At 44.3% G+C, this 18,831-nt stretch overlaps 1 protein-coding gene across 1 annotated transcript in view; it reads left to right on the top strand.

Annotated features, from left to right (window-relative positions):
- The first annotated feature begins 14,292 nt into the window (after positions 1 to 14,292).
- SLC9A2 (solute carrier family 9 member A2) overlaps positions 14,293 to 18,831 on the top strand; it is an 85,616-nt gene continuing 81,077 nt past the window's right edge. Inside the window, exon 1 of the mRNA XM_060027226.1 lies at positions 14,293 to 14,599. Within this exon, the coding sequence (XP_059883209.1) occupies positions 14,293 to 14,599 (307 nt within the window). The remainder of the gene's footprint in view (positions 14,600 to 18,831) is intronic.

Raw genomic sequence — 18,831 nt, 5'->3', positions numbered from 1 at the left:
CTGCTCAGGGTCTGGTGTCTGGTCAGGTGCAGAGCCCTGGAGGAGCCATTCAATTCGAGGAAACTTGAAGTCCTGAGAGTTCTACCTGTGCTCTGCCAGGCAGAGAAGTGTCTGTCGACCTCAAGCCTCTCCCTGCCTCGTGCTACCTTGTACAGTTACGTCTTGTTGAGACAAAATTGTGTTCTACGTGTTGTTGTTTTTCTTCTTGAGGCAATAGGTCTTTGGAAGATCACGCCGTGGCTCCCTCAGGACCATTTGAAGCATTCGCTCATTTCACAAATACCACGTGTACTCTGTAAAAAGTACTATTTCTTTTTGTTATTAAATTTTGTGCAGGGAGAGCACCTTCCCTTATCTTACGGTTCAACTTATGGTAACTATCACCTTGAAGTGTAGTTTTGAATTTCGATGATTTCTTTCTTTCTCCCTGTGTGCCTGTGTGCGTTTCTCTGTCTCTGTCTCTCTCTCTTTCCCATCTATCTGTATATTTTCCCTACCCTCTTTGGCCAGGACAAGCTTTATTGATGTAGGTATATAATTTAAATACAATAAATCATAGAACTTAAATATCGAGTCTAAAGAGTTTTGTCAATTGTATACACCCATTTAACCACCACCCACCAAAGATAGAAAACATTTCCAAAACCCCAGAAAACCCTCTCAAGCCCTTTTCTAGTCAGTTCTGTGCCCCTCCCCACCAAGAGAAAAACCACTACTTTAATTTCTATCACATAAGTTCATTTTGCCTATATTGAACTTACATAAATTGAATCGTACTATTTATGGGTTTGTTTGTTTTTTTTTTTTGCTTCATATAGTGTTTTTGAAATTGATCCAAATTGTTATGTGTGTCAGGGGTTCATTTCTTTTTACTGAGAAGCATTCCACTAGGAGTATACAATTTGCTTATCCATTCATCTGTTAATGGACGTGTGGGCTGTTTCCAGATTAAGGTAATTATGAATAAGGCTGCAATAAGCATTCTTCTCTTTTTGTGGACAGATAGTCTTTACTTCTGTTGAGTAATACCTAGGAGTGAAAGTTTTGGGTCATGGGGTAAGTTTATCTTTATGAGAAATGGCAAAGGAGCTCTCCAGTGTGGTCAGGCATTTCTGTACTCCTACCAGCAATAAATGAGTGTTCCAGTTTTTCACAGACTCCCCAACATTTGTTTTGTCAGGTTGTCCGGTTTTGGGGTAATAGCTGCACTAGTGTGTGTGAAGTAGTATCTCATTGTGGTTTTGATTTGCATTTCCCTGGTGGCTAATGGCGTGAGCACCTTTTCATGTGCTGATTGGCCATTTGTATTCCTTCTTTTGTGAAATGTCCCTCCCAGCATGAGGTGGGTTTTGTTTTTTGTGTGTTTTGTTTTGTTTTTGCCATTTTAAATTGTTTGTCTTTTTATTTTTGCTTGCTATGAGTTCTTTTTCTCTTCTCTCTCTCTCTCTTTTTTTTTTTAAATTTTGGCCATGCCTCACGGCTTCTGGGATCTTAGTTCCCCGACCAGGAATCGAACATGTGCCCCCTGCAGTGGAAGCGTGGAGTCCTAACCAGGAAATTCTTGATATATTCTGGATTTAACTCTTTAACGGACATATGTATTGTAAATATTTTTTCTACAACTTCATTATTTTTTAATGAACAACGGCAAGTATATATCATAACCATTCTCTGGAATAGCTGTACCCAAACATTCAAGTCACAGACATATCAGGAAGTTACTGCTGCAAGAATTGGTTGTTAAAAAAAACTACCCCAAAACTCAGTGGCTTAAATCCATAAGCCTTTATAGAGCAACAATGGGTCCAAGTCAGCTGAGGTCAGCTGAGCTAGGCTGGCGTTAGCTGAAGCATCCTGGCTGGGGGACCTCTGCTCCATGGGTCTCTTATTCTCTTCTGGAATCAGTGGGTCTGCACAGCCGTATTCTCCTGGCTGAGGCCGAGGCACAAAAGGACCAGCAGAAACACTCAAGGCCTCTTGAGTCTTAGACGCAGAAGGACACAGCATCATCTTCACATCAATCTATTGACCAAAGCTCATGTTATTGTTGAAACCAAAGTCCAGAGGTAGGGAAATGTGCCCTGCCCACAGTTAGAGACCTGTGCAAAATTATGTGACCAATGACACCGATACTGGGAGGAATGGAGAATGAGAATAAATGGAATCTATCATAAACAAGTAAAAGTCATATGTTTATAATGCATTTTAAGAATTTATGGTAGAACATAGACATTAAAAATACTTTATAGACTATTTTGTCCTCATGCATCACTTTACTGAGTGAATGATTTTCTTCCCTCACCCCAACTTATTTCCATTTAGTCTTCAGCTAGTCCTAAAACGATTTGCTTATCTATGAATTCATGAATTTCTTTAAGAATTATTTGGAACATTCCCTCCATGCCAGGCGCTGTATGCCAGGTTCTAGAACCACAAGAGTGAACAAGACAGGCAAGGTTTCTGAAATTCAGAAGTGGATACAGACAATTAAGTAGGAAGTTTCAATTCAGTAGGATGCTACAGGAGCCCACTGGAAGGGCGGTTTACCCAGACTCATAGTGTGAAGGAATTTTTTACAAAGAAAATGACATCTTAGCTAAAGCCTAACCAATAAGTGTGAGTTAAAAAGGCAAAGGTAGAGGGGAATGTGTTAGCATGTGCAAAGGTGATGGAGGACAGGATGACTTACAAGTTAAATCAGTTGGATGTAGCATAGTCGTTGAGTGGAAAGATCTCCATGGCCACAGAAGGGAGAGTAGATCTCAGACGTGGAAAAACAGGAGGCCGGGAGGCTATTGCAATATGTAGGCTAGAGGTAATGGTGGAACAAGCAGGCGGATGCAACAGGGATGCAGGGATATGAAAGGATTGCAGTGATACTTGGAGTCACAGTGAGAAGTGGTGGAGTTTGATTCTATGCAGGATTAAGGGGGAGTGAGAAATCAAGTAGAATGCCAAAATTTCTTGAGCCATCAACACATGGTTTTGCGTTTAATGAAACAAAGATTAGGGTCACATTGGACGGCTGGGAAGAAATGATAATAAATTTTATTCTAAAAATATTGTTACCTGTGTTAAAAGATAAACTGAGGCATATTAAATATTTTAAGGGTTCATTTGAGCAAAAATTGATTCGAATTAGGCAGCATCCCATCCAACAGAGAGAAAGGAGGTCTGAGGAGCTGTACAAAATGAAAGACTTCTATCCGCAGAAGGGAGCAGGAACAAGGAAGTTACACTGTTGAAGGCAAAACAAAAACAAAAACAAAAACGGATTGGTTATGGCAAGATTACTTTCCTTTAAGGGATAGCAAGGGTCTATCAGGCAGATGACCTCCCTCGGGCTGGTGAGGTGATTCCTGATTGACTGGTTTAAGATTCCATTTCTGGGAGAGCTGAAACTGTAATTAAGTTAAGTCTGGTTTTGGTGACTTGGGACTTAGATAAGTGACTCCATTTGGGGCTGTTTTCTTATCTTTAACAACTGTGAGATACCCTGGAGGCATTGTCCCACAGTAAATGTGAATTTGAGTTCTGTGGAGAATTTAGGGCTGGTGGTCGATTTACATATCACAAGTACTGGCAGATTTGAACACCAGGGGAGAAGGGGAAAACGTTCGTGGAAAATACGAGAATAAGAGGACGGAAGGATGAAGGATGTTGATCAACAGCTCAATAAATAAGGGGCAGGTAGATGAGGGGATCTTGCCAGTGGGGGGCTAGGAATGCGCCTCCAGAGCCACAGAAGGAAAGCTGTGGAGGAAGAGGGGACCCCTGCTTGTACAGAGGGAGGGACTAACTAGCCAAATGTCAGGGAAACACCAGGATAATAACTTCCTGACAAGACCCAAGAGAATGAGATTTGAAGAACAAAATTTAGGTAGGCATTGAGGCCCCCATCAGTAGGGAAAGAGAAGAATACGGGTATGAAAGCAAATAGATGGTTCATCTGGTGTAGGTGACAGAGTTCTTGCTTATGCTTTCTCTATCTTCTTTTTAAAGGAGGGCAGAGTGGTGAGGGGAGGAGGTGAATTACTATTCTTGAGAAAAGCAGAGCAGGTTTGAAAAGAATAAACACTACAAATTGGGTAAGAAAACCTAGCTGTTGTCCTGGCAGCATGAAGGGTCCAGGAGTGGGGGGAGATTGTGAACTGATCATGTCCCAGACCTTAATACCTGTGATGTTTTCCACTGGTGTTTGCGTGTATGTACAGAGAAGCCAGACGTCTGGCTTAATCAAGGTAGGAGTTTGCCAAGTGCAGTGCCTGCCGGTAGGACAGTGCAGCACAGGATTTGCGGATGTTGGATTTGCTCAAAACTAACTTCTTATTTTTGTAAAGATTTTCTTAGAATTGATTGAAAAATTCAGAAGTTTAGTTACTTTTGATGCTTCTCAAAAATAATCAACTGTTTAGTCAATGGTAAAGAAATAAAAATGGGTTTTCCCACAATAATTCATGCGTACTTGTTCAATCTCTTGTTGATATTCTTATATTTCTTTTCAGGTGACTTCAGTGGACACGATGAATTTGTTAGTTTTTCTTATTCTCTATGTCCAAATACCTCGGGACGAAGCCTATATAGTAATATGCTAATTTACCACGATACTTTCAAAATTTTTGAAAAACTTTACATGGATCAACATTTTACATGTTAATACATCTAACTAGAAAATATACCTTTAAATAGGCATCATTTCAACCACAGGCTTTCAGACCAAAGTACAACCATGCCTGATGAAGTATTTTCCCATTTCCAGGAGTATAAACACATCTCAGGATAGAAACACACTGAGATGTTGGTGGAAAACATGAGGATGCCATTACATTCAGAAATTGTGGTGAAGCGTCTTGTGATTAAGTCATGGGCTGCTTAAATGGGAACAATATATACAACAATTACAAAAGGTAGACTGCAGGTACTAGTAGGAGAATATAGGTCTATTTACAGAGACAAATACATAATCTAATAAAAAGATTGATACAAATAGGTTGTTGTCTTCTTGTTACAGCCTAATAGAGGAACTGGTTTTACAGCTTTGTTTGATGTCTGTGAATTAAACAACTGGTCTTAAGAACAGGTTTATAACTGGTTCTTGAATACTAAGAACTGGATTGCACTGTAGGCATATTTTTCAAAAGTAAACTAACTCTTACCTTGAGTTGAATATACACAAGGTGGGTGAGCCAAATAGCCCATATATTTTGGTTGTGCTCATAATCTATGACTCAGGCCGCGAGCCACACCGTTTGTTAAAAAGGACGCAAACGTAAGCCAAATAATTTGTTCTTGTGTATACGGCCTAACCACTATTTTTAGGTTAATGGACATATTCTTTTCTTTTTTTTCTTGAAGTTTAATTTCCAGGTTTTCCTGGTCATTTTACAAGCCTGAATTCTAGAGACCTTCTCTCTGAGACCATAGCAAATGATAGTAATGAAATGAAGAAGCTGAGAGTAATCATAGATCACTCTCTGACCAGCTGAAATATAGTAAAACCCTGGAAAAGGTTAGATTTAGACTGGATTATGAAGAAAAGGAAGCATGCTTCCTTGTTTAGATGTGGAAAAGTTATGGGGGTGGAGATAGATAGGTACATAGTTACATAGATAGATGGATAGATAGATAGGTAGATGATAGATGGATGGATACATAGGTAGATAGATAGATAAATAGAGCAAGCTGGATATTAACATATTATCATCAGAGGAAATCATTTAATTCTCTATACATGGCTTCAAACTAGAGTATGTAAGTATGTATATATAGAGCATGTGTATGTGTGAAAGGAAAGAGAGGTAGAAGGAAGAGGAAAAGGAGAAGGGGGAGGATGGGGGAGCAATGTACAGACAAACCATGAGTAAAACGTGTGAAAAGGGCTTCCCTGGTGGCGCAGTGGTTGAGCGTCCGCCTGCTGATTCAGGGGACACGGGTTCGTGCCCCGGTCCGGGAAGATCCCACATGCTGCGGAGCGGCTGGGCCCGTGAGCCATGGCCACTGAGCCTGCGCGTCCGGAGCCTGTGCTCCGCAACGAGAGAGGCCACAGCAGTGAGAGGCCCACGTACCGCAAAAAAAAAAAAGTGTGAAAAGCACAGGGCACAGTCCCTGTCCACCCTAAGGGATAATTTTAGTTTCCCTACCCTATTTTGTGAAAATACAAAGGGAAAGACAAAACACATAAACATACAGAAGTGATTTAAAAAATAAATAAATTTAAGAGTGTGTGATATGCATTTAAATGCAATTCATAATATGGACCATACACAGAATGAGAGAGTCATAGAGGAATGGGGAGTGACTGCCTTTGTTGGGGTTATATTGGAGATCAGTTCTTCATCAGAAAAACTACATGGAAAAGAGAACTAATTATACAGGTAATTTTTTGGGGGGGGGAAGTGTGTTAATTGGCATAACCATTTCTTTTCTTTTACTTCATTCATCCAGATAATTAAAATTTTTTCCACTTGTCAATAGACTGGAAGTTTGAAAAACAGTAAGGACATCATTAAGTGGGTAAGTACAGAGTGCGGGGAAAACTGGGTTGAGATTTCTTTTCTAATTTTGTTTCTTCCTCATCCACAGCTATGGAGATTCTTATCACAGCTGACCTTTGTCCCAAGCTTTACCACAGGGGAACTGTTCTGCTTAGTCACCAAAGGCTCCTCTCTGCAGCTGTTTCCCTAAGAGAGGCAGGCAAAGTTGTGGGCGTCTAGAAAATAGGGCACGAAAGGCAGCAGGTGCTGGTGTCAGTAAAGGCCCTGCTTGACTTTCCTGCTGAGAATCCAGGCCACCACCGAGCTAGGGGTGTGTGTGTGTGCGTGTGTGTGTGTGTGTGTGTGTGTGTGTTGCCGTATAAAGTTTCTTGAGTTTAGCTTGATTTGGTTTCAACTCCTGAGTGAGCTGTACTTTCATGGAAAATTAACAAGAACTTTCTACAATTCTTTCTTTTCTATAGGTCAGGAGGATGGACTAGGCTATTCTGCATACTGGGGGATCAGAAAATCATTTGCGTTTCTCTTCTCCTAAATCTCATTTACTCTGATAAACTCTTAGCTAATTCTTTCTTCCTAAATCTCATTTTCCTTGATAAACATATAATATTTCAAAATGATAATCTAGTACTGTGGAATCTCATTGTTTGCACAACTTCCATGATTATGCTCTATTCATATTCAAGTGGAAAATTCTCCAGCCAATTCCAGATAGATTCCTGGAAATGTTTAAGGTTCATTAACCTTCTTGGACCATCAACTATAAGGATTATTAAACTGAATGGCAAGAGACCAAGCTACCGAGTCAGGAGGTCAGAATTTCCTACTGGGATGTGGCGCTGATCTTGGATTAAGTCAGTGCATCTTTTAGGACCTTATTCATTCTCTTTGCCTGTAAATGCAAGTGTTGGAATGGAAAAGATTGTTCGTTTGTGTGTGTGCACGTGTGTAAGTGCTCCCCCATAAGAGGAAGACCCAGCTCTTTTCTTTTCAGCTTCTTCTTTTTCAGTTGCTTCGAGATTAATTTATGAGAGGAGAGGCGTTGAACACGCTATTCCTTAGAACTGGTTTATGGACATTTTGCTTCCTTGTTTCTTCTACTGTTTCGTATTGTGGAGACTGTCACACCCCTCTGTACGTGCTGATGAAAAGGATTCTGAGCCCTTTCGGCTTCAGTGATTCATTGGGTGCTATTTTATAAGCCTGGATTATCTGGTCCCTGCCTGTGATGTAATCAACAAAGCATGAACATCTGGGAAAACAGGGTTCCAGGCCCCCCTGATGGCTATAGCTCATATATTCTTAACAAATAATTGTTGGAAGTCCTTTCTGATAGCCTTTAACGTCAGGGACTACACAGGGTTCCCGGATAATTGAACCATTAACTCCTTAGATTAGTAACTAGGTCGGAGTTTTCAAGTAGTTGGATATGAATCCAAATAAACATGAATTTAATCTAGAACTCAAAGCCTGAATTTAAACCTAAATAGACCTGAAATGAAGTCTAGTAGAACTAAAGTTAATTTTTTATTTGTATAGCCAATAGGGTTTAGCCATTCCTGATGGACAGTGTACCTACAGACTCAAAGGCAAATGGTGGATTGAGTCCATGATAAAGACTGGCGCTTTGGCCAATTATACCCTCCACCTTCATTATTTTTATTTCCATCTGATTGTTTCCATAGTGCCTACATAATTTAAAAAAATAGAAATAAATTACAAGTTAATTTTGAACCATTGACAATCTAAGTCCCTTGGATTCATAAAGGCAAAGAATTGCATTTCCTATTCACACTTGTGAAGGAGGTATATTTCTACCAGTGCAGACTGGCATCCCCTGAGTAAGTGGAATGAGACCTAGTCTGAAAATATATTCTTATGATTTTCTGGGATTCATAGAGGACCCAAGTGTTATTGACCAGTATGGATGGTCACTAGGCATTGCATCATGTGACACAGAGAATCTTGGGGCTGGCAGGGACCTCCAGGGGCCATGTAGGATAGACAGCCATATTCATTTAGTGTGTACTCTTTGCAGATCTGGGCCAGGTGCTTGTACATACATTTTCACAGTCAATCCTGACAGCAGTTCTCTACAGTAGACATTATTACTTCAATTTCATAAATGAAGAAATACAGAAATTGAGACCTGGGAAGCTGCAGAAATGTGCCCACCTAAGGATGCACGTAAGTATCGTGCACCTTCATGATAACTACCATGTCTTCCTTACCATTCATTCATCTGTACCTGTGTATCATTTTTTTCTCAACTAATTCTAGGATAAGAAAGATATTCACGCTTATAAAGAACAATTCAAGACAAAAATATAATAAGTATAAAATTTAAGTTGAATCATCAAAGGGACCGTAACAATAATATGCACTAATAAGTCTAATATTTGCTCAATTATTCCAGAAAAGGGAATATTTACAGAAGGGTCACTTTACTTCCTCAATAGAATTCTCAGAGAGCCTCACTGTATGATGGGAAATTTCATTCCTAGGGCCAGTGGTTGGGCATATTTGAGTTATTTACGTTGAAGATGCCATATTGCCTCTTATAAAGGAACCCTCTTTGGATATTTATAGCCTGTTTATTTTATTGGACATATAATTCTAAAATACAATAAGAGGGTAATATTATCATTCATATCATCATATTATCATCATTATTTCTAATACAGCAAACTAAATTATACTTATCAAAGCTACTGTAGTATTTTTCATAAAATTAAATCTGTATTTTAATCTAGAAGAACTTGAATATATTAAATGCATATCATAAAACATGCATTTATAAGTAGTTTTAGGGAGTAAAACTTACTTGATATTTGCTTTTACAGCCAGAAGTTTCTTTGAGCTTGAGTTACCATGTAAGACTTATACCAACCCATGAGAAAATGAGTTAGGGGCAATTATAAGCAGCTATTGCAAAGTCTTAAAAAATTCAGTTGAATAATCATGTGTTGAATGAATATGAATATTGAATGAACAAATTTCAAAACTTATTTACATTAACCTTTTGTAACCCTTCTCTCATAAACCAAAGTATATATTAAAATAAATTCAGAAATAAATAAATTCAAACTGTAAACATTCCACTCTCTACTCCTCCTCTTTTTTTTTTTGCGGTATGCGAGCCTCTCACCGTTGTGGCCTCTCCTGTTGCGGAGCACAGGCTCCGGACGCGCAGCGTCAACGGCCCTGGACCACGGGCCCAGCCACTCCGCGGCATGTGGGATCTTCCCGGACCGGGGCACGAACCCGTGTTCTTTGCATCGGCAGGCGGACTCTCAACCGCTGTGCCACCAGGGAAGCCCTCACACGAATGCTTTTTAACAGTGACCTTTGGACAGATAAATGGAAACTCAGAAAGCTTTAAGGAATTACTCATGATTCAAGGAAGTGGGAAGTGGACAGAGATGCTTAGATGAAGATCAGTGTTTTAAACTCTGCTCCTTTTTATCCAGGTTTGGGTTTGGTCATATCTCTGTCTGTTTCCACTATGGTAGACATTGATTAAATTCTAGAACACTAATCAAAATATACATTTGCAAAGATATTCCTCATCTCCAACTCCTGTTTCTAGAAACATCTTTCCCATGATTCTGAAGGGTAGCAGAATATGCCGCCCCCAAATCTGCCACCTGATATATTGATGATTTTGAGCTGTAGTCACTTGAAAAACAGCCAGTGCAGGGGGAGGCTTTCTCTGAACTTCCCTTTGCTGCCCAAGGACAGATCCTCTGAAAGGAACTCAACTGTCATAAATCTTCTCCCTGGACATTTCCTCAACCAGGAAATATTGGTCACAGGAGAGGAGACTAGAAGTTGACATCAGACAAACTGTGTCACCAACTGTCATATCTCCCATCTCTTCTTCTAAGGGCCCATTCATTTTTCCTGAAAATAATTTATTCTCCTCTAAAAGCCTGCATCCCCACTTCCCTTTCCCTACAAAGATGGTGTTTCATCCTGAATCTCACCCTGGAGAGAGATCATTTCTCCCTGGATATCTCTCATGTATACATGAGATACACATGTTAATAAACTTCTGTTTGTTTTTCCCTTGCTAACCTTTAGGGGTCTCAGCTAAACCCTCAGAAGGGTAGAGGGAAAATTACGTTTCCTCCCCCATAATCCCCTGAAGCGCTCTTACTTACTGGGCTTCCAAAGGTACCAAGAGACTTTTAGTTGCAGGTGCCCAGCAACTGCAGGGACTCTACAAATATATGTTGAATTGATGAATGAGTGTGCCTTAGGTGGAACAGTGGGATACTACTCAGACGGTCCTACGGGTTGTCTTTTTGCTTTCTGGCTGCGTTGCACATCAGAGTTCAGACACAACGTGGCAAAGCTTAAAGGATAGGGCATCTCTCCTCCCACAGGTGACACCAAGGTGCTTGAGGAGGGTGAGGAAGGATTTAGGTGTGTGTCCTCTTCACACAGATGTGTTGGATTCAAATTTTAGATCTGTAAAGTCTTTTATAAGGAAAGAAAGTTTCCTATTCCAAGTCTCTCATTTTGTGAAGGAAAACTGAGCCTCTGAAAAACTTCCTGGTTGAATATCTGAAAACAGAATCTCATCTTAAATAGACTAGGAGATTTTGATGTCAAAAGTGCCACTCATTTATAACCTTGAATTTGCAGAAAGTAGCTTTTCAGATAGTAAAACATTTCTCTGCTGAAATGAAACAAATACCTCTGGCTAAAACGAAAGAGAGAAAAGCATTTAATTCCACGAACAGCAATAAAAACCACCAATAAAAACCAATAAAATACCACTGCATGCTCCTCGATAGGGCTGCTCTCTAAGAAGAGGGCTCCAGCTTTTTGCTGAGGACTAAGTCTTAAAAAAAAAAAAAAAAAAAGGAAGCTACTTCAGACTTTAAGACCTCAAATATAACCCCAAAAAATCAACAGTACTACAAGCGTCAACTTTTTACAGGCAAAGATTTTTGAATTGAAATATTATTATGAAACCAAGCGTTCGTGGTTGTGCAATGCAGATTTCAAAGAAGGGGGAGTTAAGGTGTGAATATTATAAAAATCTGTAAAGAATAAATAGTGTGGAATATCAGTTCTCACTATCACTAGGTACTCTCCTGACTATTATACTAGTACCCGACGATGGAGGCTTTCCCTGTCTCCTGGTTTCCCGATCAAGCTCACACACAGGGCTGGACGCTCTGGGGGCCGCTGACCCGCGGAGAGGGTGCTGGCGCCACGCAGTGGTGCAGGGGGGCCACTGCCACTTAGGAAGCCACTAACGATTTTAACTTAGTAGAGACGGGATCTTTCAGTCATGGGGCCCTTTGAAGAAATGGCTCAGCCAAGTCCTTGTCAGCAAGCGGGTGCAATTTAACTCTTTCTTATTTGCTTTAGGGGAGAAATGAAAAAAGTGTTTTTTAAACCAAGTTGTTCATCTTCCACGGATAAGAATAAATAAAAGAGCATTTTTCCAAGTGTAAGAAAAGGTTGATAACCTTTAACTGCACTAGCCTAGATTCATAAAGTTAAAGTGATACTGGAGTCTGTAGTCACTACAGCTACCATGGGCAGGGAGGTCCCAGAAACGTCGATTTGTCATTCATCTTCCTGGTTCTGAGGCACAATTATTCTTAAAAGTATTATGTGACCCAAACTTCTAGAAATTATTGTCTGAATGTGCCCTTGTCCTACCATTATTTCACTTGATGTGTAGAACTGGCCTGAGTCACTTACTGGAAATAAGGCTTTATTCTGCTATGGCTTTTGTGGATAATTCCTAAAATTTTATCCACTATTCTATTTGAAAGCACCTGAGAAACTGACCTGCTCTTTTGGGGTAAATAGTCACAGGGTGGAGGGTGGGATGGAAGGAGTGTTACATGGACAGGCCTGGGCTTGAATTCCTTTTGGACCATTATTTGATCTGTAAACTTGGGTAAGTCTGTTTGCTTTTCTGATGGTTTTCAAACCTTTCTGCATCTATAATTCTTCACTTATAAAATGGGTACAAGAATGTCTATCTCTTTGGCTTTTATGATTAACAACAACAAGAAAAATACAAGCAAAACACCTTGCATAGAGCTTCCCATGTAGAGATGCACATTTTTTTTTAAAGCAGTTGTCATTTGCTGCTCCTTCCTTATGAGGAATGTGACTCTCACCTTTAATACAAATTTCCAGCAGAAAGTTTCCAATAGAGAAGAGGAGGCAGATTTTTGCATGGCTCCATGTTTTTTTGTTTTTAAGAGGATAGAACATCCTTACATTCTGTTCTGTTGCACTTTTGAAACAGTTATGCTTTATAAAGTATTACGTGAAGCGTTCTGTGCCAGCTCCTAGAATCCTCCCATTTTTATTCTGGACTTGTCTCTGCATTACTTTCAAGGTCCGAAGATGGCTGTTCCTTATATGGTTCTGTTTAGGTGGAGGATTATTAATTATTTTTTTTTTTCCTTGTACCTTCTGCTGACATTTCACAAATTCCCTGTGTTAGAACTTTGAAAAGAAAATCTGCTTTGAATGTTGAACTGCAGGGTGTGTAATAGCAGGACCTATGTTTGGACACATTTTAAAAAATGAGAAAAGAGAAGGATTTTATTTCCTAAATATCGAAGGGAAAATGGTTTCAGTTAATTGAGTGACAACTGGTCAGCTTTTAGGGTCCCTTCAGTTCCTGGTGATAAAGATGCTGGGACAGCAGATTGCAGGCAGGTCTAAGACGCCTTGTGCGAACCAGGAGGACGGGCTGCGCTGGCGGATGAGGCTCTTTCGGGTGCAGAAGAACCACGTTTCCTCCCCTCCCCTGCCCTGCCCTCAGACCGTCCTGTAATTAGCGGAGCCGGTCAATCTGAGCTCGGCAAATCACGGGCTTTCCACGAAATAATGGTGGTTCTGCTGCTCGCGGACATGGACACCTCGAAGCCTGAAAACAGAGAGGATGTTTTTCTTTTTCGTGACGGGGGCGGGGAGGAGAAAAGTGGAAGCGACAGGGGCCCGATGAGTGACACCCGTACACGGTGGAAAAGAAAGGGCTTCGATGGGAGCGTGGGAACCGGAGTTCTGCACGGGGAGCTTCAGCGCCCCGAGAGCGTGCCCTGTGCGCGACCTGATTAAGCCCAGGAAGGGGAACGACAGGAGGCTTTTCTGAACCTTCCCTACGGGGCACGGAGCTCTGCGGGGCGCCGGCTGGGCCGGCGTCTCCTCCCGGCCCCGCGCCCCGGGTCCCCTGCGCGCGCCGCCTGGGTCGCGACGGCCCCTTCCCTGGATGGACTCCCGCCGCGGCCTCCGGGGCGGGGACAGCTCCGGCCACCGCGCGGCCCCTCCGCCCAGAGCTCGCAGGCTCCGAGGCTGGCGGGTTTCGGCGCGCGTCGTGGGGCCCCTGCGAGCGCGGCCGCCGCCCCCGCGGCTCCGGGCCCCGCGTCGCCCAAGGGCTCGGCCGGTGCGTCGTGCGCCCGCCCCGGGCCCGTCCTCCCGCCCCGCGGCCCCGGCGCCGCGCCCGCCCCGCCCCGCCCCCGCCCGCGGGCCGCGGCGGGCGGCGGACGGGACATGGGCCGGCGGCTGGCGGCGGAGGGCGGCTGAGGGCGCCGAGGCTCCGCGCCGTGGCCTCGCGTCCCGTGCGCCCCCACCAGGCGCCGCGCCCGCTCGCGGCGGGGACCCGGTCGGTGCGCTGCAGACCTCCGGCCCCGCGGCGGCGGCTCTCGCTGCCCGCTCCGTGCCGGGCCCGGCGGGCGGCCCTGCCCGCTCCGGGGCGATGCGCTGAGCGCGCCGAGGGCCGAGCTCGGGGACGACGGCAGTGGGGGGAGCCGAGCTCATGGAGCCGGCGGGTACCCGGCGGAGCCGGCGGACGCCGCCGCCGCCGCCTCAGCCGCTGCTGCTGCTGCTGCTGCTGTTGCTCCTGCAGGTGGCGGGGCCGGCGGGCGCCCTGGCCGAGACCCTGCTGGACGCGCCGCGGGTCATGGGCACCAGCTCCAGCCCGCCCAGCCCCGCGAGCGTGGTGGCTCCGGGCACGACGCCGTTCGAGGAGAGCCGACTGCCCGTGTTCACCCTGGATTACCCCCACGTGCAGATCCCCTTCGAGATCACCCTGTGGATCCTGCTGGCCTCCCTGGCCAAGATCGGTGAGCGAGCTGGACCCGCGGGGTGCGGCGGGGACCAAGGCCGGGAGGGTGCCCGGATCGGCGAGTTGACCTCTGGGTCGTGGCCGCCTCCCCGTGGACCAGGGCAGGGACGACAGAGCAGCTTCAATGAAAGGGACCCTGGGAGGGGCAGTTTCATGCTTTGGCTCTTGAGTGGACCTTGGCCTGGAAATAGCCCCGGAGTTTTAACCCGTACAAATTTAGCGATTTGCGGCTTGCTCTGCCTGGAACGCCGAGTGTGAGAGCCCTCTGCTGAGGCTGAGACCTCTTTACTGAGGAAGGAGGGCAGTGGGCTGAAGTTCATGGGTCTCACCTACTGGGAGAGGGGCGCCAGCAGCACCCAGGCTAGAACGGTGGAAGCCCTGGATGCTTGGGAGAGAGACGTGCCTTGGCAGGGACGCAGACGCTGCCGTGCACCTGACTAGTGAGGTGCCTGGAAGGGGACCAGGGACACCTGAGTGCCTGCAGCACGACAGGGACGCCCTGTCTCCTCCCTTCCTCTGGGCTGAGGCTGTCACTCTCCAGGAAGCATTTTCGTGGTGACTGAGGCCAGTGAAGCCAGATGCATGTTTGAAAGTAATTAACCCACGTTTCCAAACTACATTTTAGTCTCCTTTGGAAAGCAGGAGCCTCCGAATGGATCTTCTCATCTTCATTTATTTTCACCCCGCATAAACTTGTGTTAGGATCGTGGAGCTTGTACTTTATATTTTAAATACTTTTGAATTTAAAATACGGCAACTACTGTTGTTGTAATGATTTCAAAACGTTATCAGGTCGACAGAATTTATGCATTATTGCGTCTGTTTTATACATCTGCTCCTTGAGAGGTCCCATGCTCTAAGGTCTCCATAAAGGATGAAAAGAAACATTGCTGCACCCCCAAGCCTAGAGATTGGTGGGAGAGATGGCATACACCACAGCACTCGTAATCCAGGAAAGTGCTGGGTGGGATAAGACATTCAGAAAAGGTGATACATAGTGTAGGGAGAAGGGAAGCACTTCCTCATGCCGAGGATGCGTTTAAACTAGGTTTTCACGGATGAGCAGAAGATGGTCAATTGGAGATGAAATGGAACAACATTCCAGAGAGGAATAAGCAAAGGCCTAAATTGAGAGGGAAGCGCAAAGCAGGGATGGTTTATAGAAAGTGCAGGGTGCAGGAGGTAAGCCCGAAACAAACCTTCGATGTCAGATTAAATTAACTAGCTTCTGTTCATGGTGACCAAAGGAGGCATGTGCTATTTAAAGGCTTTGCAGCCGGTAATTGCCTGGTTTTGACGTGGCTCTACTAGTTGAGTGTTTTAATTTCGCCTGGGAAATGGGATAAGGGGGAAAGGATGTCCCTGTCTATTATGCACATTTGCATAAACTCATTGCCTGTCATAGTAAACGCAGGTGCCATCTCATGCGGTCCTCACAGCAGCCCTGCCAAGTAGGAAGGGCAGATATTAATACCCACTCGGTAGAGGTGGAAACTGAAACTCAGAGAGTTTGCCCGAGTTGCCCACGGACGCACAAAGCGCGGAGCCAAGCGCAGGCGCTGTCTACTCTTTCTCTCTCTGAGCCTCTGTCACCAAAGGGGTGATTTCATGCCCTGTTTCCATGACTACTTCTCTGTTGCCATTTCTATTCAATTATAGCTCTTTCTTCTGTTCCTCACTCGTGACTATTTTAATCTGATCAATCACACTAATAACAGCCGCTAGTAGTCACTTAAGTTCATTATCTCTAATTTTCACAACCACCCGGGACAGGTATGATGACCGCGTTTCAGATAGGAGGAAACTGAGAGCTGGGGAAGTTACCTTGCTGCCTGATGGTGAGCCAGAATTCCAGCCAGCTCTGCCCGATGTCTCATCTTCCTGTCTACCCTGGAGGCTTGTTTGGTGTCAGGGTTAAATGAGAAGAGATCTGTATACCCTTCTTAGGACAGTGCTGGGCCTGCAGTGAGTGCTGAATATTGTCACCATCAGGAGTGGTGGAAGAGTAGCAGGGCTTACTCCACCAGTTTTCTGGCACTGCGGTTCCTTTTCCCCTGGACTGGGCTGCCTCTTGCATTTTCCTGCTTCTGTTTTAGGCTCTGCCTTTTCCAAGCGTTCTTATTCTGAGCATTGCCTTTTTACACTTGCTTTTTTCCATCACAATCTATTCGTCTTACGTGACGCTATCGTGTTAATTGTATGGTATTTTATTAGAAGGCGTTCTTGCTTGTGTGAGCTCCTAGGTGTATTCATCTGCCTGTGGGCAGTTTTCTCATCCAGATGTGTTTCTGTTCCCTGGCATTTGCTGTCCTGCCTGTCTCTTTGCCTGTACCAAAAGTGGAGCTTCTCTGACTACTGTTTCCTCTTTCCTCCCTGCACCTGAGGTGGTGCCAAGATGGAAACAGACAGACGTTCGTATCTCCCAGCCAGAACGGTCTGAGTGGAGTGGAGACCGCTGTGGTGGGGTGAAGGCTACGGTTCTCAGAGAAATAAGTGTAGGCTTCCAGTACCAAAAGCTAGTGCTTGAGGGTCTTTTCTAGGTGCTGCCTTGATATAATCCAGCCCTGTCCTCCTGCTGCTGCGCTGTTCCTAGAGGAGCTGGGAAATGCCCAGGGATCCCCCCTCTACCTCCCCTAGGCCCTCAACTTTCTCTTTGGCTTTGGAGAAGACTGTGCTGGTACCAAGGGCACTTTTACAGCCCATTAAACTGTGGTCTGGCCATTAAATTCCATTTCAACTCTTGCACTGGAAAAACTGTTGCTTTGGCAGGACTCATATGACTTAATTGGCTCACGTTTGGGTAGGGTGATGAATCGAGCAGTGCAGGGGGATGTGAGGCTATGGGGTAACAGGAGTGTTAACACATGCAAAATGCCATGGTTTCTATTTGGGGTACTTTGATGCTGTGTACCTAATGGACCTGAGCTTACCTGCCCCAGAGAACATGGAGAAACGTTGCTAGTGATTAAGCTGAACGGGGATCACAGATTGTCCGCAACGGAGGCTCCTGATAGCATTTGTAGGAGGTTGAAATCATGCCCGAGGGTGAATTCAGAATCGTTTTCGAGATTGCTGCACAATATAAACTTAGAAATAACTACAGTCAGAAGTGAGAATATGCAATTTTGGCAGTGTATTGAATGATTCAGCTTTTCATTGTTTTACTTGATTATCAGGGGTAATCAACTTTCTAATTTGTTTGGTCAAAAAGAAAGTTCTGTAGAGAAGAAAGTTTCCTAAAATGATGAAGATGGTGATGTTGTGTATGTGTGTGTGAAGTAGGTTAAATAAATAGAAGAACATAGCAAATTCAGCCCTCCTTTGAAAAGTTTTTTAAAAAAAATTTTGGCAAGAAACGTCTCCCAATTTGTTTTTCACTTAGATCCTCATGCATGTGAACTCTTATTGTTCTTTCATTTTGAATGTTTATATTTCGAACGAACTGTTGAATTTTTTTTTTTTTTTTTTTGCGGTACGCGGGCCTCTCACTGTTGTGGCCTCTCCCGTTGCGGAGCACAGGCTCCTGACGCGCAGGCTCAGCGGCCATGGCTCACGGGCCCAGCCGCTCCGCGGCATGTGGGATCTTCCCGGACCGGGGCACGAACCCGTGTCCCCTGCATCGGCAGGCGGACTCTCAACCACTGCGCCACCAGGGAAGCCCTGAACTGTTGATTTTTTTAAGTTATAAACGCTCACTTTGCTTGGTAAATCCTGTAAACAGGGATGGAGTTCTACAGCTTGGAATGATAGGTAGCCAAAGAATGAAGAAGAGAAAATTTTCCTAGAGTGTTCTAAGATTGTGTCCTCTGATTTCCTTGCCCATGACGTGGGTCAGTGGGATTTGTCCTAAACTGGGTAAACTTGGGCATGCATTCTACCTCTGTTCAGGGTGCTGGGACAAAGCAGTGGGTCCCCCTGCTGTTGAAAGTAACAAAGCCCCCTTCTGTGTCCTCAGTGGTTCCCCCAGACACTCCCTCATTTATCTTGCAGTCTTGGGAAGCTGGCCTGTTTGCCTCTTCCAGGTGTCAGCTCTCACCTGCCCTTTTCACTTCCTTTACCCTTGAACTTGGGCTTAGGATGCAGCATTTTCCACTTCTCTTCGTCCTGTTGTCTTGAAATTAAATAACTTGTGTTATTATTTTAAGGGAAAGACAAAGCAATTTGGTCCTCTGGGCTCCAGACTCTGCTGAATTTAAAATAGAAACCAGACTTTCTTTGGTTAATATCCAC

Source organism: Delphinus delphis, chromosome 12 (assembly GCF_949987515.2).
Source record: "Delphinus delphis chromosome 12, mDelDel1.2, whole genome shotgun sequence".
Classification (NCBI taxonomy): domain Eukaryota; kingdom Metazoa; phylum Chordata; class Mammalia; order Artiodactyla; family Delphinidae; genus Delphinus; species Delphinus delphis.
This window is presented reverse-complemented; position numbering and strand designations above follow the sequence as displayed.